This window comes from Corvus moneduloides, chromosome 10 (genome assembly GCF_009650955.1).
Source record: "Corvus moneduloides isolate bCorMon1 chromosome 10, bCorMon1.pri, whole genome shotgun sequence".
Lineage (NCBI taxonomy): Eukaryota > Metazoa > Chordata > Aves > Passeriformes > Corvidae > Corvus > Corvus moneduloides.
The window spans coordinates 25,076,690-25,101,698 of NC_045485.1; the positions used below are offsets into that span (position 1 = coordinate 25,076,690).

The 25,009-nt window shown below is 42.4% G+C and overlaps 1 protein-coding gene across 4 annotated transcripts in view; it reads left to right on the top strand.

Annotated features, from left to right (window-relative positions):
* The window catches only part of BCHE (butyrylcholinesterase), a 47,392-nt gene that overhangs the window by 17,706 nt on the left and 4,677 nt on the right, over nt 1-25,009 (top strand). Inside the window, exons 1-3 of one of the 4 annotated variants that reach the window (XM_032119962.1) lie at nt 1,044-1,211; nt 4,284-5,805; nt 22,579-22,745. In XM_032119962.1, coding sequence (XP_031975853.1) covers nt 4,289-5,805; nt 22,579-22,745 — 1,684 coding nt within the window. In that variant the 5' untranslated portion in view covers nt 1,044-1,211; nt 4,284-4,288. Of the gene's footprint in view, nt 1-1,043; nt 1,212-1,319; nt 1,414-1,527; nt 1,730-4,283; nt 5,806-22,578; nt 22,746-25,009 lie in introns of those variants that run through there. The other 3 variants (XM_032119961.1, XM_032119965.1, XM_032119964.1) reach the window with 3 other exon arrangements.

Genomic DNA, 25,009 nt, shown 5'->3' on the forward strand with positions numbered 1-25,009 from the left:
TTAAAAACTCCACTTGTAATCTCCATATTAAGGTCTATAAACTTCATCCTTAACTTTTTATTTCGGCTTTATTCCTGTTCTACGCGTTGACAAATATTGCTTTTGTGTAATTGAAACAGAGCTGTAATTTGATTATTAAACAGGCAAAGTAATTGTGTTCAGCTCTAAAGGGGGAAGCAAATGTGGACAGCAGGAAAAAAACTTAAATTGTGGAAAAATTGCTGTTTTTTCAGGGCAGAGCTAGAGAGCAGATGCTGCTGGAGGACAGCAGTCCCAGCACCATGGGGTGGCCTTCTGGTCCTGTGGGGTGGCTCAGGAAGGGGGTTTGACAAGAAAGTTTGTAAGGGTGCTGTATGGAATTTTTTTCTTTTCTCCACCCCTCTGTTTTCATCTGTACCTTGCAGAATATTTGCATTTCAATGTTGTGTTGCAGGACATGTCCCCAGCCGTGCTGCAGCCCTGAGCAGGGGTTCAGGCTGGCTTTGCAGCTGCAGTGTGGAGGAATTCTGGTGGGAGCAATGCTCAGGAGGCTCAGGAAAAAGGAGGATATCAGGTGTGCTCAGCACCATGGGTGATTTCCTGCTTGCAGCCTAAGAAAAGAGAGCAGCCAGCATGTGACAGCACATGGGTCCCATTTTTAACCCTACCATCAGAAGGGGACAACGCAGATCTGTGCCGGGGCCTGGGTGGGCAGGAGCCAAGTGATGCAGCTGGTGCTTGCCAGTTGCTGACATGTCCAGGCAGGGCACATTCCTGCTTTATCTGCCACAGTTGCTAAAACCCAAAACAAATACTTATTTACAGTGAAAATCTGAGGTTTGAGTACAGCAAAAAAACCAAAAAAATAATACAGGTGAGAGAGCGCTCTAAGGAAGATGAGAGGCTAGATTTATTACATTTACATTTCTATTTATTCTTCTAAACCAGATGCCCCACGCAAGGAACAAATCCCCGTGTTCCCCCAGCCCTGTGCCTGGTTTTGCCCAGCCTGGGTTTGTCCCTGGAGCAGATGTGGGATGGGAGGCAGAGGCTGCCTGCAGACCGAGTGGCTGCTGCCAACTCTCGCGAGCTCCATGTCAGAAAGAGTTGATTATAATGTCAGCACTGGCCAATTTACGGGCTTAGAGCAGCAGCTGCACCGCTGCATCTCCCCCGAGGGATCCCAAGATCCCGACTCTTAAAAACTTTGTGCTTCTTGTAATAGGAGTGGGGTAAGTGATTCTCCGTTTGCACGTCTCTGCCTGCCAGGATAATTTACGGTTCAGCTTGATTTGCACGGGGATTGGGATCTTTGAAAACGCTCTGCTCTGCCCATTTGTTGCTCTCCGGGGGAAGCTGCCTCTGCTCTGCACATGGAACGAGTGAGCAGCGTGTGTAGCAGACCTTGGCATTATTCAAGGGATCCTGGGCTAAGTAAATTAAGCTGAGCTAGAAATCACTTATTAATTCAACCATCTTTCCTATTTAAATAGCGATTATGTAGTCGAGTGTATAGATTTTTTGGCTGGGTAAAGATTTGCAAGGGGGAGGAAATAGGCATTGAAATAAATAGTGTTCCCTCGCTGAATAAGAATGCAACAGTGGAGTCTGTTTAACTTTTGCTGGGGGAAACTACTACAGCAGCAGCTTTCTAAAATATGCAGATTCATTGCACGGTAGAACTCTGCTGGGTTGGTGCTGATGAGCTAAAGCAATCTTCTGACCCTTTTGCTCTCATTGTAATAATCAGGTAATGTTTGTTTTGCTCGCTGTGCTTCACATTGCTGAGTTTGGTTTAAAGCAGCATTAAAATCCTTATTAAATGTAATATTTGCCAGGCATTCAAGGTGTAATAATAATCCCCTGTCACTTGCTACTTTTTTTAATATTAGCAGAGTGACCTGAGAGTAGATGAGTCCTCTCATTCAGCAGCACAAAACTTCTGTGTTTTTCAAGCTTGATCCAACTTTTTCTTTGAAATGCCAGAGCTAATTTAAACGGTACAGAACTGAATTTTTTTTTATTCTTTTCTCACTAATTTATTTTCTAAAACTTCTGCCTCTGTGTTTTGCAATGTTACATTGTTTTCCTCCCATCCCTTTTTAATTAACAGGAAAGACCAGGGGGAGAATTAATTTTAATTACCATTTAGATGGATTAATCTTGAAGAACTTTAAAGTCTCTTGCTTTTCTTAGCTCCATTTTCTCTTCATAATGACAATATTTGAAATATCTTATTATTTCCAGCTTGTTGTGGTTTGGTCATGATCTTTCTTCACAAATTCAGTGAAGTAACAGTGTCACAACAACAGACTTAGAGAAATTACTTCTCCCATCTCATGGTACTGGCTGCTCCAAAACCCAGCTGGATCCCTCCTCCATCCCACCTCCATTATCATCCTCCCAGCTCAGGTGGCTGTTCAGGATTTTGGGTTTGGTTTTGCAGAGGGGCTGAGAGAAGCCCTGGGATGTTCAACACTAATGAATTTTTAAGTGCAGATTTACAGAGCAAAGCAAATTACTCTTCTCACCTCTGCTTCCATGGCTGCTCTTAAATCTTCTCGAGAAAGTTTTACAATGAAACGTTCTGAGTTAAAAAAATAATCCCAAGTCTGTGTTGGTTTAGCAGGCTGGAAATATTCAGCAAACTGGGTGAGTTATGGCCAATTCTCTCAAAGACAGTGGGATTTAGGCTTCAGTGTTTTAGCAAACTGAGGTAACTGCAAGTACAGGCTCTTGTTTTGGTCTCCGGGGAGATTTGGGTTGAGTACCAGAAAAGGTTCTTCCCCCAGAGGGTGCTGGGCACTGCCCAGGCTCCCCAGGGAATGGTCCCGGCCCCGAGGCTGCCAGAGCTCCAGGAGCCTTTGGGCACCGCTCCCAGGGATGCCCAGGGTGGGATTGTTGGGGTGTCTGTGCAGGGCCAGGGCTTGGACTGGATGATCCCTGTGGATCCCTTCCAACTCAGGATATTCCATTTTTCTATGCCTGGCACATAGGGAGGGGGAGACAAAAGCCACTGAATGCTGTGAGTGAGCCTCCTGCCTGTGCTGACCCAAACTCCTTGGGAGCTGCTGGACCCCGTGAGCTGACAACTCACATCTCTAATATTTAACAAAAAAGGGGGGCAATTGCAGGTTTCTGTCAGTCAAGCTGAAGACAGGGTGGAGTGTGAGACCAACTCTCAAGTCTATTGCCCTCATTCACCGCCTCATCTATTTTACTTTAACAAAACAACCAGAGCATAAGCGTTTATGTTTTCTAAAATTTATCTATTTTCTGTCTAGATGAATGCTAAGAATGTTGTTCCTGAGGATTCCTCCCTGCTCCTTTGATGCTGTCTCAAAGCTAAGAACCCCTTTGCACAAAACCTTCCAGTTCCCCCCTCCACTGCATTTTCTTTCCAAGAACAGGCAAACAAGCAGGAGCAGCTCAAATTAGGCCACAGCTGTATTTTCCAGAGAAATTATCCTCGTTCCTTTTAAGGACATGAGTGCTCCTCATTAACAAAGAGTGGCCTGTTTAAAGGGACAGGACAGAGCACGCGATATGTGACAGGGCAACGAGCAAAAAAAAAAAATAGAAAGGAGCTTTGTTGAGCATTTTCCCATATGTAAACCACAGAAATGGATTTATGCAAATAGGATTTTCCTGAATTTTTAGATTCAAGGGGATGGTGCTGAGGTGTTATTTGGAAAGGTGGGGTAAATAAGATTATTAGTGTGCTTAAATTTGATGTATAATCAACATTTATAGCCTTAGCTTTAAGGTAATACTGATTAGCACTTGGAAAAGTTCTCAGGAAAGAAAGAGCAAATCATACCCAAATTATTAGGCACCATTGTCATATATTCAAAAATCCTTGATGTTTTAGCATTTTAGTATTCATTCCAAATATGACATTCGTGCTTCATATGACTCTGCTGGTTGTAAGCTTGGTTAAGGTGCTCTAGAAAAACAAGGTCTTAGAAGAAATTATTCCTGTAGGTTTTGGTTGGTGGGTAGATCATCTGCAACGGTCAGAGCCTGCTTGTATGACTTCATCTCTCCTGGTTTGTCTTCCTCAGTTCTGTAGTTTTTAGCAAGAAAATTTTTCTGAAGTACTGGCCAAATACTAAACAAATGGACAGAGTCTTTGCAACACAAATAACCAACAAGAACTTACAGTTAAAGACTTCTGTGCCGTGTGCAGCAGCACCTTCTCATTTTCACCGCCCCTGGGATGAGCCACACCCTTATTTAACAAACCGTTGTGATACTGATATTGCAACACTAATTCTGAATTTATTTTTTGTCCTGTTTTTCAGGCATCATGATTTGGACAAATGGTTTAAGCCTCTCTACCAGATTTCTGATGGGGTTTCTTCTCCTGTCTGTGTTCGTCAGGAAGGTGGCACCTGAGGAGAACATCATTGCAACCAAGAAGGGCAAAGTCAGAGGTACCAGCCTGCAGGTGCTGGGGGGAACTGTGACAGCTTTCCTTGGGATCCCTTATGGACAGCCCCCCATCGGGAGGCTGCGATTCCAAAAGCCAGAACCTCGGGAGAAGTGGGCAGATGTTTGGGATGCCACCAAGCACGCAAACTCCTGTTACCAACCCATAGACACAACTTACCCAGGGTTTGCTGGGTCAGAGATGTGGAACCCAAAAACCAACCTGAGTGAGGACTGCTTATACCTCAATGTATGGATTCCTTCTCCCAAGCCCAAGAACGCCACTGTCATGGTGTGGATTTATGGTGGTGGCTTTGAGTCTGGGTCCACTTCCCTGCCTGTCTACGATGGGAAGTTTCTGGCCAGGGTGGAAAGAGTGGTCGTGGTTTCCATGAACTACAGGACTGGTGCTTTGGGATTTCTGTCCTTGCCAGGGAATCAGAAAGCTCCTGGAAATGCAGGTTTATTTGATCAAAGGTTGGCACTTCAGTGGGTCCAGGAGAACATAGCAGCCTTTGGAGGCAATCCCAAAAGCGTGACTCTGTTTGGAGAGAGCGCTGGCTCGGCCTCTGTCACCTATCACCTCCTGTCTCCTAAAAGCCACCCTTTATTCACCAGGGCTATCCTGCAGAGTGGGTCTGCAAACGCCCCCTGGGCTGCAGTCACAGCTTCTGAGGCCAGGAACAGAACAGTGGCTTTGGCCAAACAGCTCCAGTGTCCCACTAGCAACGAGTCCGAGCTCATCCTCTGCCTCCAAGACAAGGACCCGAAGGAAATACTGGAAAATGAAATTTTTGTGGTTCCATATGGCTCTCTTTTACAAGTATATTTCTGCCCAAGCGTGGATGGGGATTTTCTGGTGGACATGCCAGAAGCGTTGATCAAGAATGGTCTTTTCAAACAGACCCAGATCTTGGTGGGTGTTAATAAAGATGAAGGGTCATCATTTCTGGCATACGGAGTCCCTGGCCTCGACAAGGATAGCGATGGCTTGATCAACAAAACCCAGTTTGAAGCAGCTTTAAATCTGACCTTCCCAGGAGTGAGCAAACTTGCGATAGAATCGATCATCTTTCACTACACGGACTGGGAAAACGTGGAAAAGCCGGAGCACTACCGGGATGCCATCGATGACGTGATCGGGGACTACAACATCATCTGTCCCGTGATGGAATTCACCACCAGCTTCGCCCAGCTGGGGCACCATGTGTTCTTTTATTTCTTTGAGCATCGCTCCTCCAAGCTGCCCTGGCCAGAGTGGATGGGGGTCATGCATGGCTACGAGATTGAGTTTGTGTTCGGGCTGCCCCTGGAGAGGAGAGTGAATTACACCAAAGCTGAGGAGCTCCTGAGCCGCTCCATGATGAGATACTGGGCAACTTTTGCCAAAACTGGGTAAGTTTACTCTGGAAGTTTGGTTGGTTGGTCCGATGTTTGTTGTTTCACCAGGGGAAAAAGCTTAATGGTTTCAGTGCCGCTTTGGAGCCTGACTGGAGCGATGGGAGCAGATTAATTGTTCAGTTATCCAGAATTCCTATTTTAGTTCTGACAAAAGCACTGTTATAATAAAATAAACTGTGGATGTGTTGCTGCCTGTATTGGACAAGCTTAAGGAAACAATGTTTATCCACCCATAAAAGCAAATGCAAAACATTTCTTTGCCGTGGCAGCGGTTGTTGCAAAGGCAGGTAATGGCTTCAAGTGTTAGAAACAAAATATTTCAAATGCTAGAAAATGCTTCCAGCAGTACAAGTAGTGGCAAAAAGCCCAATTCCCTTGAGGATGTAATTTGCTCAGAACATTCAGGTGTTTAACAGGGAGGTGTGTTATGTTCACATGATGAAGAGATTGGGATTTCAGAAAGCCTCTCCTCCCCTGCGTGCTGTGAGTTCAAGCCCGTGACAAATCAGTCTCCAGTTCCAGGTCACTCATCTTGAAGTGAAATATGGCCCAGCCTGCACAAGGAGCAAATAAGAATATTTCGTGTGGGTGTTTGGAATGGGTTAAATCCCCTCTCCAGCTGGAGTCCAGGAGAAGTGAGGCAGCCCTTGCTCCTCTCGGCAGGGCTGGGGGCTCTCCATGTGATGCTCAGTTTGAAATGAAAACGTTTCAGAGCAGTAACAAAACCAGCCCCCACCCCAGTCCTGTAGAGTTAGTCCCAAGCCTGGTGGGAAGGGGAGGTATCTTTATCCAGAAGTTTGGTTTGTGGTCTTTCCTGAGAAAATTACATATACAAAAGTCTGTGCCTCTGAGAACACACAACCAAACGGTTAATTCACACTCTAAAAACATTTCTTTACCTGAAATGTTAAAATCCTGTATTAATTCTCTTTCTAAGGTGGACCCTTTCTTTGAGTTGTCAAGGATATATAGATTTGTAAAGGCTGAAATCAACATTGGAACAGGATCTAATTAATTTTTTTAATAGATTAGAAACCAGAGGAGACCACTGTGCTCATTTAGTCCACCTAACCTCGTACATAACACAAAACACAGGTAGGACTGAAATGTTTCCACTGATTGAAAATGTTTCCATTAATTAAAATTCCAGAACAAACATGGTTAGGTTGTTTAAATCTTAATTCCACTTAAAATGGTTACAATTATAAAAGCGTTGTTTCTAGACTGAATTTGCCTATTGTACTACATTTTCCAGGCATTATATTTTGTTTGACAATGTGTAAGATTTATTTTATGACTTTTGGTTCCTTTTTCTTTTTTTTTTTTTTTGATTGTTCATTAAACAAGCCAGGTCATACCCTTGAGACATTCACTAACATGTTGTTTCTCAAATAACAACTCTCCACCTTTAAACCTGTGATTCATCCACACCTTGTTGGAACTTTCCCTGCCAGAATTAGACACTGTCATCCCCACGGAGTTGTAATTCCAGGTGTCATCTCTCCCTTCCTGTTCAAGCTGATATTCTCTGTTTGTCCATCCAAGGAAAGTGCTGTTCGTGCTTTGTGGTGTTATCCAGGGAGCTGCCAGGTGCCAAGGGCTCCACCATCCACCCCAAATCCATGTTCCTCTGCTGTGTGGGTTCTCTCCAGCTCCAGGACACCCCAAACTTGGTGGCTGCCAACCCCCAGCCCTGTGTTGTTCCTTCACCTCACCCTCCACAGTGAACTCACAGTTTATTTTTATGTGCATCCCTTTTTTAACAGATTTACTTACCAGTAGGTTTGATTGATTGATTAATTGATTGATTTGCAGGAGGATTAATTACCTTAACTCCTGTCCCCTGTATGTTCTGGAGCTTGTAATATTTCTCTTACCGGAAGAGATGAGCATATTAAAACTCAGAAAGTAGCTGTACCAATAGCTTTACTCATCACTGACTAATGCTTTAATCCAGGTTTAATTATGGTAAAATTTAATCTAAAATGTAATCCACGAGCTCTTCCTGCCTCCCTCTCTGCTCAGAGCCTGAGCACACACCTCCATGTGAGTTTGGCAGGGAAGGCTGTGATGCAGAGCAAAGCTTTCCATGGTGCACACTCTGGAACTGAGCTGTGAGGTTGATCTATCAATGCCAAAAATGCATCTGATAGATTCCCAAGATGAAGTCTGAGGCTGGGAAAGGCTTGGGAACACTTCCTGCATTGTGAAGATGTGCAGTGACACCATTCCTTTGACACTGGTGTCATTAGGGCCTTGGTGGAGAGCAAACTGAGTGGAAGTTCCTTATCCCATCCTGCAGCTTCCCATCCTGCCCTGCAGGAGCTTGCAGCCAGGATCTTCCACCAGACACAGCACATCCTGCCATTAAATAGAATTATTTCTTAGTGGAAAAAGAGAAATTCAGGTCTACATCTGATTTTGCAGGGTGATATTTACATTTCTTTGAACTACTGGTTTCCACTGGATTGTGTATAGATTTAATTTTCATGTATATAACTTTTATGTATATATTTAGATAAATCTCGATAACCTGCTCTGCAAAACACTGTTCCTGTCACTGCAGCTCCTAAAATTAGACGACATAAGGTACATTCAGCTTTAAGTTTGTGGAAGACAGTCCTGTCACCTACTCTGATCATCATTCACACTATAATTAAATTACCCCACAGATTGAATTGCAAGTGGTTTCCACAGCAAACAGCAAATAATCCCTCCCTCTCCTTCCACCACGAGGATCCAAACCATCACTATTGGGAAAAACAGTACAGTCCTGCAATTTGTGTATTAGTAAAAGATCTGGTCAGGATTAACCCTCGGTGTGACCCTTTACTCATTATCCAGAACACGGACCCCTAAAGCTCTGTATCCCTCTATTCAGAGTGTGCAAGGAGTGGGGAAGTCATAATAATTCCTGATAATTCCAAGATTAATAGGCCATCCTTTTTTTCCTGGCACATTTGAGCACAGCAAACATTTATAAGGAACTGGGGAAGCCCTGTTTTGACATAATGTTTATAGGAAATTCTGGCATGATCAAAGGGCAAACCTCTGAGGGGAAAATTACCACTGGTGTCTCCAACAGAGGAAGAGAAAATCAAGCAAAAATGAGGAGTATTGAACAGCACATTTTTTAGTGAGGGTGTTTGACCTAATATTCTAATGTGCTGGAGTACAAAAGCACAAGGGAGGGGAGAGCAGCCTGCAGAGGAAAGGAGATGAAGGAGAGTCAACAAAACTGGAAGAAATCATGTTTTTCCTGGTGTTTTCTGGCTGGGAGGGACTGAAAGGTGCCAGAGCTGCTTCTCATGAGGGGTCTTCAAGCCCAGACTTTGACCTTAGTGATCTCTGGGTTTTATTCTCATGTGAGGAATAAAAATGCTGATAGGGAAAGTTTAAAATGTGCATTTAGGAGCATTTTCTGTTTCTGTCATGGTTTAACCCCAGCCAGAAGCTAAACCCCACAAAACTGCTGCCCTCTTCCCCCTCTGTGGGGTGGCAGAGAGAATCAGAAGGGTCAAAGCAAGAAAACTTGTGAGAAATCCCAAATGTCGTGTAAGGACAAAAGAAAAAATGCTAGGGACAGAAAGTGACTCCTTCAAAGCATCCCAAGAGGGTGAAATCCTCCATTTCTGCATTTCTCTGTAACTAAAAGGACACTGTTAGCCAGCCCAGGGGTTTCCCAGTCCACCACCATCCCCAGCAGTACTGGATGCAATTTTCCAGATCTCTGGGTAGTTCCTATTTCACATCCTGGCTAAGAATAACCATCAGTGATTACTGACCATTTTTCCTGAAAAATTACAGGCACAAAGAATTTCTATCTTTGAATTTAAGCAGGGAATGGAGATGTAGAGGATTCAGCAGGAGACAGGAACAGATATTTCTCCTGTGAGCCTTGGAGCTGGTGCTGGACTCCAATCTCTCTCTTCTGGATCCCAAGGAATAGTGTCATTTTCAGGAATCTGCCATGTATTTACACATGTGGATCTGTGAAGATCCTGCTTAAAAAGTCTTTTTCATGGCTGAGTTTGGGTATCAAATAAGTCTGACCAAGTATCCCAGCCATTCCTAGTGCTATTAAGGTATTTCATAAAACCTATTTTTCATAAATTTGAGCCTTGAAAGAGCAACATTTTCATCATACCCTGAAAAATGCCTCTTTATCAGCAAGAGAAGAAAGAGACTTATTACTCCTGCTGTCTGAATAAATCAAGCCTAAGGAAATATTTGGGTTACAAGAAAGAACAGATTCCAAAATCGAAGTTCTTCGTTTACACTTTGAGGTTAAATTCCTCCCTTCACCTTGACCTGGGGTCTCCTCAGCTTGTTCCTGCATTTAAGAGTATTGGCAGTTGAATATCAATTCATAGCCTCAAAATCATTTGCTAGAACACCAGATATCATCACAGTTAGACAAGTTGGATTGGGCAGATTGGATCCAGCAGGAAACCATAGTGTGGTGTCATATGAAAAGTGATGGATCAGGCCCAGTATGATTCTGTTTGTGTGGAAATTACCTTTATTTTAACAACACTGTTAATTTTCAGTGGCCTTCTCCTGAATTCTTTCCAGCACACTTGATTTTAAGCTACACCCACAGTGAAAGAATTTAAATTTCTCTTTTTAAACATTTTTAAAGTTCATTTTTCTGCCGTGCTTTTGTTATTCTTCAGAAAGCTTTTGAAAGCAGGCAGGGGACACTACCAGGTCCTACCAATCCCAAGCAGCAGGATGCTCTGCCAGCTCTGGGAAGAGGAAATTTTATTTATCCTGAAAAACTGGAGGACATCCCAAACCTATGGATGCCTTTTCTGTTCCTTTATCCATTCGATTTGGTAACTCTTTAGTCATGAGAGATGCAAAGTGACAAGAGCCAGACAAATCAGATGAGCTGAAAACTCAAGCAAGACTATAACGGAGCTCACAAAGATAATATTTTTTAAGGCTTTGTGAAAAATGTTTCAGATAAAAGGAAACGGGCAAAACTTGTCTCCCTGCCAGTTTTACAACTGCTGAAACAAATCTTTGCAGCTTTTTCTATAAAGTGAAGCCTTTGAAATATTTCCTCCTATGTTTTAGGGGAATTTGTGAGGCTTTGATTGTCCCACTAAAGCTTTGAAGCACTTTGTCTGGTTATTACTGCCTTTCCCTGATGTTCCACTGGTAGGCACATAATAAATTTCAGTGCTTTTGTTACCAACTTCTCCCACCCTGTTTATAGAGAGCAGTTTCAGAGCAGTGAGAACAAAACCAACAGCCTCATATAGAGTCCAGGCAGCACTTGAACTGGGGACCTATATACTCTGGCTGTGGGAAGGACTGAATATACTGGGAAAAAATAAAAATAAAAAACTCCAAGCACTTTTAATTTCCCTATACTTCAGGAAGTTGGAAGTTTTATGTCCCACTGAGCCATTTCAAGGGAAGAAATTTACTGTGGGCAGTATTTCTGCCAGAGATTCGCTCGTGTTCACAGGGATAGAGGAAAGTTTTTGGGTTGCAGGCATTCTGATCCTCACAGGGTCTTCAAACATTGCAAAGCCGCAGCTCGGGGGGACCAAGAGGAGCCTTTCCCTGAGGCTGCCGCTCCTGAGATCTCACACTCATCCAGAAAAATGAATTTTTCATCTTAACAAGTGATTTTTCCTGACCAGGTCAAGAAACCAGAAGAAAAGATTTCTGGATTAAAAAAAAAAAAAATGGAATATGAACAAAGCAAGAGAGAGGTTCCCAAAATTACAAAAATGTGTATGGAAAGTCTTTCTTCCCCATGTTAGGGAAAATCAAAGCTTTCATTTTGACTCAAAAGGACACATTTATTCTCACATTTGCTGTCTTTCTTGTGAGTAATTTCTGAGCCATGAAAAAAAATTGCAGATATTATAGCCTTGAACAAAAAGGGGGAAAAAAAAAAGTTTAATTTTTAAGAAAATTTCCTCCTATTGTTCCACCTTCAGTTTTGAGTTCTTAAAAGTGACTCATCATCTTTACCAGAGTTTACATCCATTGTTATATTCAGAAACGGTAATGGAAACACCTTTTTAGCAAACTGTTAGGAAACAGTGGATCATGGAAAATATCAGTAACCAGAGACTCACCTTGGCAGGCATCTCTCTCTCTCTCTGGCTTGCAAGCTGACAAGCTGTCATTGAATTTCAAAACTGAAAACAGGAGTATTTGATTCAGATGTCTTTTGAAAATAAGTCTGGGATACAAATTGTTGAGACTGGTTTAATTTTATTACAAATATTGCAAATTACAAGAACCTGTCTCGTTCCTTTCCATATGTGCAGCAAACGCAATTCTGTCCACGTGGATTTTCCTCCCTCCAACAGATGAGTCAAACCATTATTTTCAAACAGGAGATGAGAACATCTATTAAGGAAATATTGTCCAAATATTGTAGGAGTCATTGAGTGAGAATAAAATTAAACCTAGAGCTAAAATGCAGAGGTTTGCCTGGAAAAGAACAGCGACAATGCTTTATGGAGCAGGGTAAGCCCAAATTCAATTGTCAAAGGCTGCAGGATCAAAACCATCAGTGGTGATTCACAGGCCTGGGGCTGAGCAAGGTGAGCTCCTGAGCCCTGGAAGTGAGGGAGATCTGGGGGGCTGGAGGGTGTTTGGAGAAAGAAATGAAGCTGGGAAGGGGCTGGAGCCCCAGGAGCGGCTGAGGGAGCTGGGAAAGGGGCTCAGGCTGGAGCAAAGGAGGCTCAGGGGGGACCTTGTGGCTCTGCACAAGTCCCTGACAGGAGGGGGCAGCCGGGGGGGTCGGGCTCTGCTCGCAGGGAACAGGGACAGGAGGAGAGGGAACGGCCTCAGGTTGCACCAAGGGAGGTTTAAGTTGGATATTAGGAAAAATTCCTCATGGAAAGGACTGTTCTGCCCTGGTGAAACCTGCCCAGGACCATGGTGGAATCCCTGTCCCTTGAGGGATTGAAAATCCGTGTGGATGTGGCACTTGGGGACATGGGGCAGTCAGTGGTGGCCTTGGCAGTGCTGGGTCACAGTTGGACTTAGACATCCTGGAGGTCCTTTCCAACCTAACTGATTCAGTGATTCTATGGATCCAAATCTTGGATAAGGCCTCATAACTGAGAAAGGTTGAACAGCCTGCACTGGACAGCGTTCCCTGCTGTCCCAAGGGCCTGGCGGAGTCTGCACAGACACATTCTGGGCAAAGGAGAGGGATGAAGAGAAACAAGTGTTTCAAGAGTGAAATAAAACCATGGTGTCATTGCCACCTCAAATTTGGGAGTGAGAGTAACAAACCTGGGTGGAAATAATTTAGTGTTTGAAGGGAAGTAAGGAAAATGGAAAAGCGAGAGAGGGAAATGCAACTGCTGCAAGACATCGGGTGACCAAGAAATGCACAAAGAAGACAGAACAAAAAAGAGATTGAAATATGAAAGCAGAAAATGGCTGAAAGACTTTCAAACCATTTTGGGGGGAGAACAAGTCTGTGAACAGAGAGACGAAGGAAGGGCCCACATGAACTTATGGGGTAAGTCTAAGGCAGATTCACATATAAAGCCAGACACTAAAATACCAGAGAGTATTTTACAGGCACGTAAACACATGGCTTCAAAAGGCACTGTGAAATTCCAATTAACGTTCACCCACAGTTAATCCCCTTTTGGAGGGCCACTCTTCTTCCGTGCTGCTTTCCTGCAGCTTAGCCCTTGTTCCACCATCAGAAGGCAGAAATGGAAGTTTGAAAGGTCTGCAAACCCCATTTTTCCTGGTGGTTCTGGAACACTAATCTGAGGTGATGCTGAGAAGTTTCACGGGAGGAATGGAAACCTTTCAGTGCACATTTTAATTTACTCCCCAGCGCCAGAGATTGGCTGTTCCAGGGAAGTGGCAAAGGGGAGAGGAGAGGAAATGAGGAGCAGCAGAGGTTACCTAACACCACGTTTTTAAAGGGAGCTCAATATGGTGTTTAATTCTGTTTTCAATCAGCTGCAGGGGAAGGCAGTGGTGGGGAAATGTAGTCAGAAATCCGGTGCTGGGATTTGGGAGAGTCTGTCCCCAGAAATCTGAAGCTGTGTTGGTAGAAATTGGGCATTTTGTGCTCACAGTTGGGGATGTTGCACAATTCTATAAGAACATAAAATTAAAAGCTGCCATTCTCTGCTTTCCCAGACACCTCTGGCCACCATCTGTGTCCTCTACCTTTCCTTGCAGGAACATAAGAGAACTTCTTCGTAACATACAAACCCTGAAGAGCGTTACCTGTAATTTACACCTGACAGATCCTTTTCCTGCTGGAACAGCTGTTCAAATACTGTGATTTTTTAATTCTAGCAAAGTTTTTTGTTTTAATGAAGTCTTAAATATCTGCCTCTCATGCATCTTATTCATGGTGAAACCTCCAAGTGAATTTTCTGTACAACTGGAAATGGTCAGAGGTTTAACAGCTGTTTTTTTCCTAGTTACAAAGTAATCTGCGTACCATAATTTCCACAAAACCCCCCTCAATTTTGAAAGTGAAGAACTTTAAACAGGTTCCTTCTCTCTTTTCATATTGTTTCTAGTTAAGAGCACCCCTTCCATGGCTCCTGGTCCATGTGTTGGTATTTGGAGGTCTCCCTCTTGCTGTAGTTCAAAACAGACTTAGAAGATGTTACAAGAATGGGACATAATTTGAATTTGTTTACCAAAGGAAGTGTCACATCTAACTTCCACCCATAAATGTCAGGCCTACAATGAATTTATGCCATAAGAAAATACTAGATTATCATTATTATTATTAATTAATATTAATATTGATATTATTAATATTTTAAAACAGTTTTTGGGGTGTAGAGAGCACTCTGTCTTCTTGTCTACATTTCCCAGCATGAAGCTGCAGTGGTTCTGTTTCTGATGAAGCAGTAACACAAATTCGCCCTGCTGACAGCTACCCAATAGTTTCATTTTTAGGACTGCTCAATTTGGCCTAGATTACATGGTCGTGAAAGTTTGTGACTCATGCACTTCCTCCCACTCACAGAAATACAGCAGTAGTAGAAAATATAAAGAAAAATGCCACTGTGATGAAATCCATCAGGACGCAACGAATCCAGAGGATTTTGGTTGGTGCAGGGCTCTGTGGAGCATCCGTCCTGAAAATAAATCATGATTAGGACAATTTCTATTGAAAACAAATTTGAACTACCATATCCTGGTTTAGTATCAACTACACACTCTCAATTGCAAATTTAGTCTCTAGCGATAAGAAAAGCATTGAACACATTTATCCAACAATTTCTGAGGGCCTGGGATGAACTTTATTAATGGGAAGGAAAGGAAGGAAGGGAACAAGCAATAATATCCATGAGCACAGTATTTAGTCTTTCTCAGAACCAGCTGGGCTGACAAATTTTACCAAAGGCACTGGGAATTTAAAACCCGGTATTAATGGCTTTATGGCTATAAAAACATTTTTCTCTCTCTTCACGCCCTCTTTGTTGTTTCTGATGAAGCCCTGGTTTGTTCCAGGGAGCAATTCTGGTTCAGATATTGCGTAGGTTTGTGTTTTTCCAGGTCATGAAGAGGAAGAGAGGTTGCAGAGGAGATAAAACAGCCTCAGAGAATGACTAAAAGGGCAAGTGCCAGGTGCCTTCCCTACCTACTTTTTCTTTTACTTACCTGCTATGGAAGGTACTTCCTCCAAGGTCTCAGTGGGGTTCAGGACCTTCTTCCACTTCCAAATATCCCTCTTCAACCTCTACAAGATAAGAATAAAACTAGAGTTCCATTTGATTTCTTGCTGCAGCCAGGAGTGTTAAGAAATAGCAGCTTTGAAAAGCGGCCCTTGAAAGTGGAAATTGATACCACACAAAAGGGCCAAAGGGTCTTACAAAAGGCTTTACAGGAATACTGGAAAAAAAAAAAGGCAAAGCTGTTCCTCCTGCACGAAGAAGGACTAAGGTGCAGCGCTGCCTCTCTCATGTCTATCTAAAAGTGGTGTAAATATGACATGTGAATTTCACCACCAGGACCTGAGTCCTGGAGAAGGTGTGAAATCATCTCTGTGGCCCTTACACAGAACAGCGGGACAGTTCCAGACCTCGTATCATAAAATCCCGTCTCATCCATGCTCTGCATGGAGTTTGGGGTTCCTGAAACAGCCCCAAACTTGGCTGGAACATTTCTGAGTGAAGGAGACCCATGTGCAGCATGGAGTTTGGGGTTCCTGAAACAGCCCCAAACTTGGCTGGAACATTTCTGAGTGAAGGAGACCCATGTGCAGCATGGCCCAGGGGGTCAGAAATGCAGGCAGGGGTTGAAGGGCTCGTTAGCTCTGGCTCAAGCTCTTTATTTCTCCTGACACCAGAGCAGGCTCCCATCCAGGAGCCAGGGGTTGGAAGCACCCAGCTCCTAAATGCACAGCAAACAGCTCAGGCAGAACCTCCTGCATCTAAATGTCTCAAATACTCCATCATTTATGACCCATGTCTTGAGGCCTACCTTATATATAGCAGGAATTCATGACCTGCATGAGCAAGAATTGTTTCAGCTCAATGGGTGCTCCATGAGGCTCTTTGGAGCACAACACAAGACAAAAAAACATAACAAATAGCACAAAACAACACAAATAACACCCCAAAAAAAAGGAGTAACAACTTGTTGCTTCATTTCCTGAAACTGATATTGGTCATAATAGCACATACCACGATAATTTATAGTTTAAGGCATTTAAACAGACAGCTGCTGTCAGCAGGCTGGAATCTGGAAGGAACATCCTGAGCTTTATTTAGCCTGTGAAGGTGTAAGAAAGCCTAGCTGCAAAGGTTCTTCTCCAGTTTCTGTCGGTTAAAGACTTTGCCAGCTGGATCCTGCTGCTTTCTTCAGGGATCAGCAGAAGGAATAATATTTACCCAGGCTAGAACTTGCAAAGCAGTTTCCCTTCGCTCTGGCTCAGGGACACTCTGTAGTCACTGGATTATGGACTCATGTGTGTGATCTGGGAGTGAGAACTGAGCACAGCAGGGCATAATGAACTTCCCCACCCAGCTGATTAAAAAGGGAGTTTGAAGGATTCAAGTCTGCACATCCCTCAGACTCGTAGTGCTCATCAGAGGACCCCTTTAATTCCTTGATGTGGGAATCTCAGTAAGGCTCAAATGCCACAAAATCAGGGTTTTTGTGCCTCACTAAGGAGAATTACATGAGAAATTTTTTATTTCAATTCCATGAGAATTTAAATCAATTCTATGATAAATGTTTAATTACTTACAATTTCAGAAACCGGTTGCTATTTTCTCACAATAATTAAATTCTAATAAATAAAATGATTTTAAATATGATTTTTTTTTCCCAGGTTCCCCAGTTCTTCATAGTACTACAGGTAGTGATACTTTGGGAAGAGCAAAACTCCAAGGAAGTTCATGAAACTGAAAATCATGGATGCTTTCCAATCACCCAGTATTCCACATGCTGACAATCCCCCTGCCTGAGCTGTTATCTTTCAGTGTGATAGTTTTTAAAGCTTGGCTGCTAATAGTAATAATAATAATAATAATAATAATAATTTCTTTTATTTCAGCTATAGATTGGATAGCTGCTGTCTGTCCCATTAGTCTAGGAGGATAAAGAATGTAACTTCCCCTTGCTTGTTATTCCAGATAGGCCAACTCATAAACTTTGAATAATGGACAGAAAAGTGCCCCTACCATTTTTGCTTTTGCAATTTCTCATAGCAAACAGCCTCAGAGTCTACAATTTAGTGTAAAATATTTTGGCATAATGTAAGGATTTCACCCATCCAGCCACTTCTGTAGGTGGTAGAAGAGTAGCTGATTTGGGAAAACATCCTGAGTAACTGCCCGAATTAAAAAAAAAAAATCTAAGGATAAGTTCATTGTACTGAATCACAGAAACAGCGACCCAATTGGTGGTGATATTGCATCAGATTCAATCTACACATTCATGCAGAGAATTTCTGATTGGTAGGGGCTTCAGTCTCTGAATGAAAATTTTGTGCATTAGTTACAGCTTCAGGGGATATTTCATAGTTACCTTTTTTTTTTACCAGTTACAGATATTTCTTCATCCTTTCCCTTCCTAACTTTTCTAAGGCAACTTTCCAGAGCAGGTTCATTTTCTTTGTTCCAAGAGCTGGAGCTGCTCCTCAGGTTAAGGACTTAGGGTTTTCAAACTCATGGACCTCTCTGGTGCCTACTTAGCAGCGAGTCATCTGAAACGAATGGCCTGGTATGAAAAACTGGGATTGAGCCAAATTGTTTGAGGGTTTGAGAAGACTCAGCCAGGAGTTAACAGTAAAATCTGCTTTTCTTTTTAATGGCACTGGACTGGGAAGTGTCTGTTAAGCTCCCAGTGGTGCTATCCAAGCACCTTACACAACCTTCTGCTGTCCCTACCCAATCACCCCCCGGGGACCACACCACCACCCCAAACTGAGATTAGCCTGGCAGCCAGTGTGCTGCAATGGGAAAATGAGCATAGGTATAAATATCACACGTCCTGGCCTTTAGAAATCATGTGAGACATCTGGCTGCGTTGGCCTGACTAATGCCACAAACACTTCCCGTCCCTCCAGGGTGGGGGGCTGGGGCAGCACAGGGGGGCCTGGTGCTCCTCATCAGCATTCCTGCTAATTAGGAGTGTCCTCCTGGCCAAGTGGGAAAGAGGGAAAACAACAAAATGTTTTCTTCCAGAATGTGTGTGTGTGGGGGGGGAAATAAATATCATCTGTGTGGTTTAGACCTTAAAATCACCCAACCTCAGACGTGTGCAGAACCACCCCTTTTACTCCCAGGGCTACCCTTGGGGTGAAACTTCTACACTGTGTTTCTTATTTGATGCTGAGCTGACTGTTCTGTGATTCTCCGAGGTTTTGCACTGCAGCTGCAGGAAATCTGCAAGAGTTGGGGTTATTTTTGCTGTTGCATTCCCTCCAAGGCCATTCCCCCTCCCGTTTGTCTTGTGCCCATGGTAAGATTCCATAAAACGTCATCCCATGGGAACCAGCTGATTGCCAGTGCTGCCCAACAGCCACCAGGAATCACAAAAGCCAATAAAAAGGGTTCACATTCCCTCTCCCCTGCCTTTAAACCAGCTTTTAAGAGAAAAGGGGCCAAATTGGAAACGAGCATCAGCAGGTCCAACCAGGGTGAAGCCAGTGCAGTCACACTGGGAGGGACAGGTCTCCGTTGGATTTCAGTTCTTCCTGCACAGGGTGAAGCAGAATTATCATTAATTTTCATTCATCTTAGTGGGCACTGGGATGTGGGATTGTTTTTCTTGTCCTCTGGAGAAACACACAACAAAAGTCACAAAGAGAGCAGCTAAATAGGAATGTGGAGAAAGCTTGGGACAGCCTAAGCTGGAGTGTGGGACAGTGGTTTTACAAAGGTAAATCCTAAAGCAGCCTAAAAATGTTTGCAGGAGAGTTAGCAGAGAATATTTTCCATTCTGGCCTTCTTCAAAATACAACTGAACAGTACAAAAGAATGTGCTAAATGATGGAATTCACTCTTTGAGTCTTCACTCTGCTGTTCAGAGCTCACTCACAAAAATAAAGGGAATATTTTCCTGGTACTTTATATCCTGAATGTTTACCAAAACCAGTCAGATGATGAATGACATTTTTTTGTGTATGATAAAGCATTTGTAAAGGTAATGCTGTGTGAATATTAATAAAAATGCAGTGAGCTGGTGTTGTATCTCAGGCTATATTGATCATATTAATGAGAACGGTAATGTATGTATGTTTATTATGATTAACAGAACTCTGTTCATGTTGCATTTTCCATTTGAATGAAATTAACTTTTTCTAAAGTTGCTGAAGATGAATATTAAATACAGAGAAATGATTGGTGAATAACCTCTTCCAAAACCCTCTTCACACCCATATCAAATCTCATACACTTGCTATAAATTAATCTTGAAAACTAAAAGTTATTGGCAATTGTGGATGGAAAAACCCATAAGGGAAAGAACCTGATCTGAGTAACAACAAGTGCAATCAAGAAACTTCCACTTAAAAACATATCTTAACAAAATAATTTGCTATAAATGAGCTGCTGTGCCACTACCAGAGTAGAGAGAATCCAGCCTGTAATTTCAGGGCATATGCAAAGAAAAAATGTAGCTGAAGGAATGAGACAAATTCTGTTTACACCAAAGTTTAAACACAGGTGGTTTGAGTTTATTTTGTTTTGTTTTGTTTTTCTCTCTTGCGTTTCTTTTCTGGGAGCAATTCAAAGAATTGTATTTCTTCACTGCCTTAAGAGGTGCTCCTGCAAACAGTAAAAGGGGTAGAAAAGGAGCCAGGTTCTTTCTAAGATACTCAGTGAAGCTCATACTCCTGGTCTCTTTGAAGATGTCCCTGCTCATTGCAGGGAGTTGGATCTTCCAAGGTCCCTTCCAAGCCATATCATTTGATGACTTTGTTCAAACAAAATTAAGGTCTTCCCTGAATAAAGCTTGTCCAAGAAAGGTGATTTGACAAGATAAAACCACAAAATTCAGGCCTGGACTGAAGATGCACAGCCCAAAGCCTTTCAGGACACACCATCAGACCCCAGCAACAGCACTGAAGTGGCAAAACTGTAATTACTGAAGCAGAGGTGATTAAGCAGTACCAGGAGATGAAAGAGCAGAGGTTTGAGGACTTGATAAAAGATGATAGAATGGAGGTTTCTATGCAAACTGAACTCGTTTTTTTTTTGGTAAAAACAAGTTTCTGTAATCTGTCAGCAAAGATTGTCCATCCAAACCTAAATGGGCAGAGACAAGTTTGTGCAGGGTATTGGATTCCTGTCTGCTCGCTGAAGGTATTCCCACCATACTTCCACTGTTCTATTCTAATATTATTTGACTTTGAATTTGGTGCAAAGAACAGGGAATTTTACAGCCTATTCTGGGCACTGCAATTCTCATCATGAAGTTATTAGCAAGAAAGAACGAACAGTAATTGTGAGGGAACAACAAGGTTATAATCATAACTTGTTCCAAATTATACTCCTCTGATCTCCCTTTTGCTCCAACCGGGAGCTGCTTTTTAACCTGGGAAATTTTCAATAATGAAGCTAAGAAGGAAATTACTGGGCATTTCTTTGAGCAGTAAACTTCCTAGAAATGCAGAGATTGTCGTAATCAGCAGGTTCATGGGCTTCAAAGTGCTGTGTTCACCTGACAGTTCTTTCAATCATTTTTTAGTAAAATATATCTGTAGCCATCGAGGCATTGTGTAATCCCCCCACACACCTGTAAATTATAATGTGGGATGTCATGATTTATTTCATAGCATAAAAGCTGTTAAATGAATACTGACAGCACCATTAGCGTCCTGATCTTGAGCTCAAGTGCAAGTCAGCTCTGCTTAAGTCATCATTCTCAGGAGCCACAAATAAATGTGCACTTTAGAAAGGTGCCATAGGTTAATCAGAGCTGAATTAGTCAAGAAAAATCCGTGAGGAAGGGTGCAGTTCAGGAAATGACAGCCTGAAGCTCTTATTGCAATGCTGGTTCTTGCAGCAGCCAATGCCAAAGATCCCACAATGGAAAAAACATGGGCTGAAAACTTGATTAATTCGGAATTAACTGAGAGATATTGATATTGCTTCAGCATCTTGTGCTCTGACTGCTCCCACCCACACCTCATGTCTTGTTCCCACTTTTGGGAAGCAGAACCCAAATGGGCTCCACTCCCTGGACTCCTCTTTGCCTTCTGCCTTCTGGGAAGTGTCCTGGTGAAAAGTAGAGAGAACCAAATTTACTCAGCTCAGAGTTAATTTCTCCCACCAAGAATCATCGATTACTGTTGCTCTGCCTTAAATCCCAGATTCCTTGATATCAGCTTCTAGGAAAGAAAATGGCTCCTGTGCTTGCACTGAAATAAAATACTTCATTTCTATCCTTAACCTCTTCTGAGTTAATGGTGATCTTTGACTGTCTGAAATACAAATCTACTTCTATTCCTGTAAATCATATTCTGTTTTGTTTGTTCCCTAATGTGATGCTGCCCATTTTGTTGTTCTCCTACACATTTAAACCATTTTTTCCCCTCATACAGATACTGTCATTTTTGGAGGTGAAAATCTGGATGCCTGTCCTTAGAGCCGTATGAATTCTGTTGTATTATAAATATTTATCCCAACTCTTGTAGTACCAACAGCTGTGCTCATTTCCCATGCAGAGCTGGTTTTATAAAGGGTCAATCACTCTGTACCTCTTCCCAGTTTCCACAAGATTTCAGACTGTTCCCATCTGGCCCTCCACTAACAGGACTCAACAAGCCTCAAGGATGGCGCTTCCTTCGTCATGAGGAATAATTGTTCTCTCTCCCAATACAGATCTTATCCAAGTTTAGGCATTGTTTCTACCTTTACTTGCATGATTATCCCTGTTGTTTATCCCAATCTATTTGTCCATCTAAAGGGATCAGAAGCATTCAAACTAAAACACAACCCACTCAACCTCTCAGACAGGCAGGCTGGTTTGTTCTTAAGTCATCTCTAATAATTCACAACGTCTGTGAGAACCTCCAGATTCAGAAAGTTGATTGAATATGATTATTTATTAAGTTTTTCCCTTTGATGAAACCAGAACACCTTGAAAGGGGATTTCTTTTTTCTTCAAATGAGGGTAAATGAAATTTATCTGCCGTTTTTCCCCTGTTACAAAAGGATACATCAGTCATTCCAAACTAACACATTTAGGCTGAACAACTGTTAAATAACCCCAAATCATGCTTTATTGTGTGCTGAGGTGATTTCTCATTCTAAATGAATTGTTTCTTTTCTCATTTAGAGCTCCAAATGGGACTCTGACTAATGGAATAAAATGGCCAGTCTTCACTAGTACTGACCAAAAATATTTGACACTGAACACCAACACTTCCGAGGTACTGACAAAATTACGAGCTCAGCAGTGCCGGTTCTGGAAATACTTCTTCCCCAAAGTTGTGGAAGTGACAGGTAACAATTCTCTTTAATATAAGATGCTTTAATATAAATTTTTTGTGCAAGGATTATTTGCTGGACATTAATGTGATACTTGAGTTCAGATCTTTGTGTTCCTGTTTGTGACTGAGATGTTCAGTTGGACAAAACTGAATTGGTGTTGGAGAAAAGTGTCTGTGGGGTGGTGAGGGTGGACCCCAGAACGTGCCCTGTGCTTCTGGCTGTGGGGACACCACCCTGTTTTGTACCAGGACAAAACCTGGACACACACCCAGGGCCAGGACTTTGCAATATGGATTTTCTCTCTCCCAAAATGCAGATGCAGCCACAATGTGAGACACTGAGTGCTGAAACCTCTGTTCTTTGGTACCCCCTGCAAGAGTCTTGGTGCCACCAGGCTCTGGGTTCCCAGATGCTGGAGAGAGCAGTGCTAAAGGAGCGCTTGCACTGGGAATTCTGGAGGCTTTAGATGTTCTGTACAAACTGTGGGACCTTATGGGATGTTTTATTTGGATTATATTATCTATTATTTATGGGAGTCTATTTTATGTAACTAATCCCCCGAGGATATGAAGTACACTGCCACTGCCAAGAGGGGATTGTGGTTTCCAGCTCACGTGAGAGCCCTGTGTTTTATTTCTGGAGTGTCACTGCTGACAACCCCGAGGCTGCAGGATTTGCTGATAGAAAACCAAACTGATTTGTGCCATGTATACAATGGATTTATGAGATTCACTGCCAAGAAAAGTATAATTGTTTGGAACTTTAAGGTCAGTTGAACACAGAAGACTCAAATTTTTGGAAGACCGATGGCACTGTTTTCCCAAAGCCCAGGAACAGATGAAGCCTCTGTGCTTTGGATTTCAAAAGGAATTGATTTTATAAAGTGGTTTTGCAGCTCTGAATCACATTCTGCAGATTGACTGGGGGAAATTCTCATTTCAAAAACGAGATACACTTTAAAGATGTTAATTAGTAATTCAAAATCTTTCTCTAAGACTCGAGTTTGAATGCTCGTCTTAAAAACCACGTAAGCATTAAAAGTATGTAAACTGTCATGGTGCACAGATGATTCCTTCTGAAATAATTTATTCCTTCCTCATTTGAGTCTGTGACTGTATTATGGCTCAACTTTTATCCCCTCTCAATTCAACAGATGTTTTTCAATTAAATCAAGAGACGCGAAATCAGTAGGTAAAATGAATAATTTATGAAGCCTACTCTGTGATTTTAAAATCACAGCGTTCCCAATTACTGATGGATTTCAGGGAGGTTTCAAAGATTCCGACAAGTTTGTGCTGAGCCAGAAGAACTGAACTCTTTTACATATTCCTTTAACCTGGCTGGGAAACCCTAGGGAAAAATGTGGATCCTACAAATGGGCTGAGCTTAACTAAGTCCATGTGGAGCAGGAGGGAGCAGAGCACCAGAGTTCAACACGTCTTGGAGGAGAGCAGAGCTGCTCTGCCTGGTCCTGTGGGGTGAGGGATGATGAAGCAACACTCAGGATCTGCCAGCAGACATAAATGCATCACTGTGCCACACTCAGTAATTCACAACATAAATTTACATAATTTAATTAAAAGAAATTCACGAGCGTATTCTTAGCAAAAAGAGAAGAATCGTCGTGTCTGGATCCTAATATAGAACTGAGGCAAGAATGTTGTCAACAAGTGGCACTGCCTTGTCATGTATCATCTGTCAGTCCCTGAAACATTGCAAATATAAAAGCATTGCCATTATGTTCCCTATACAATATTATACAATTCTGACAGAAAACCCTTTAAAATCCTATGTACAAACATGATATAATAGCTTATATTGCAATAATTCTCTTCACTGAAATCACTTCCTCACTCCTTTTATGCCCAAAGGACAGTGCACACCATTAATACAGAGATCTCTTCATGTTCTAGGGGCCTCTCATTTCTATGACTCCTTTCATTGAAATATTGTTAGAAAAAGAAGGTTGCCTTAACATGAGGTGATATAAGATGACAGGGAACAAATAAGGAATTTTTATGTTCTCATTATTACAAGTTCAAGAGGGGTTCAGATAGGCAAAGTAGAATTCTATCAGGTAGAACACAAAGAGGATAATCAAAACAACTTATTTTGCAGAAATTATGAATTTTCAGCCTCAAGTGATCAGGATTTGCCATGGATGTGCTTGGTAACCCCTTGCTCAGTTCCTGACCCACTCCTAGCCCAAGCCTTGCCACCCACTAAGGGATTTTAAAGCCTTTAAAGTCCAGCTCCAAATGTGTCCTGGATCTGAA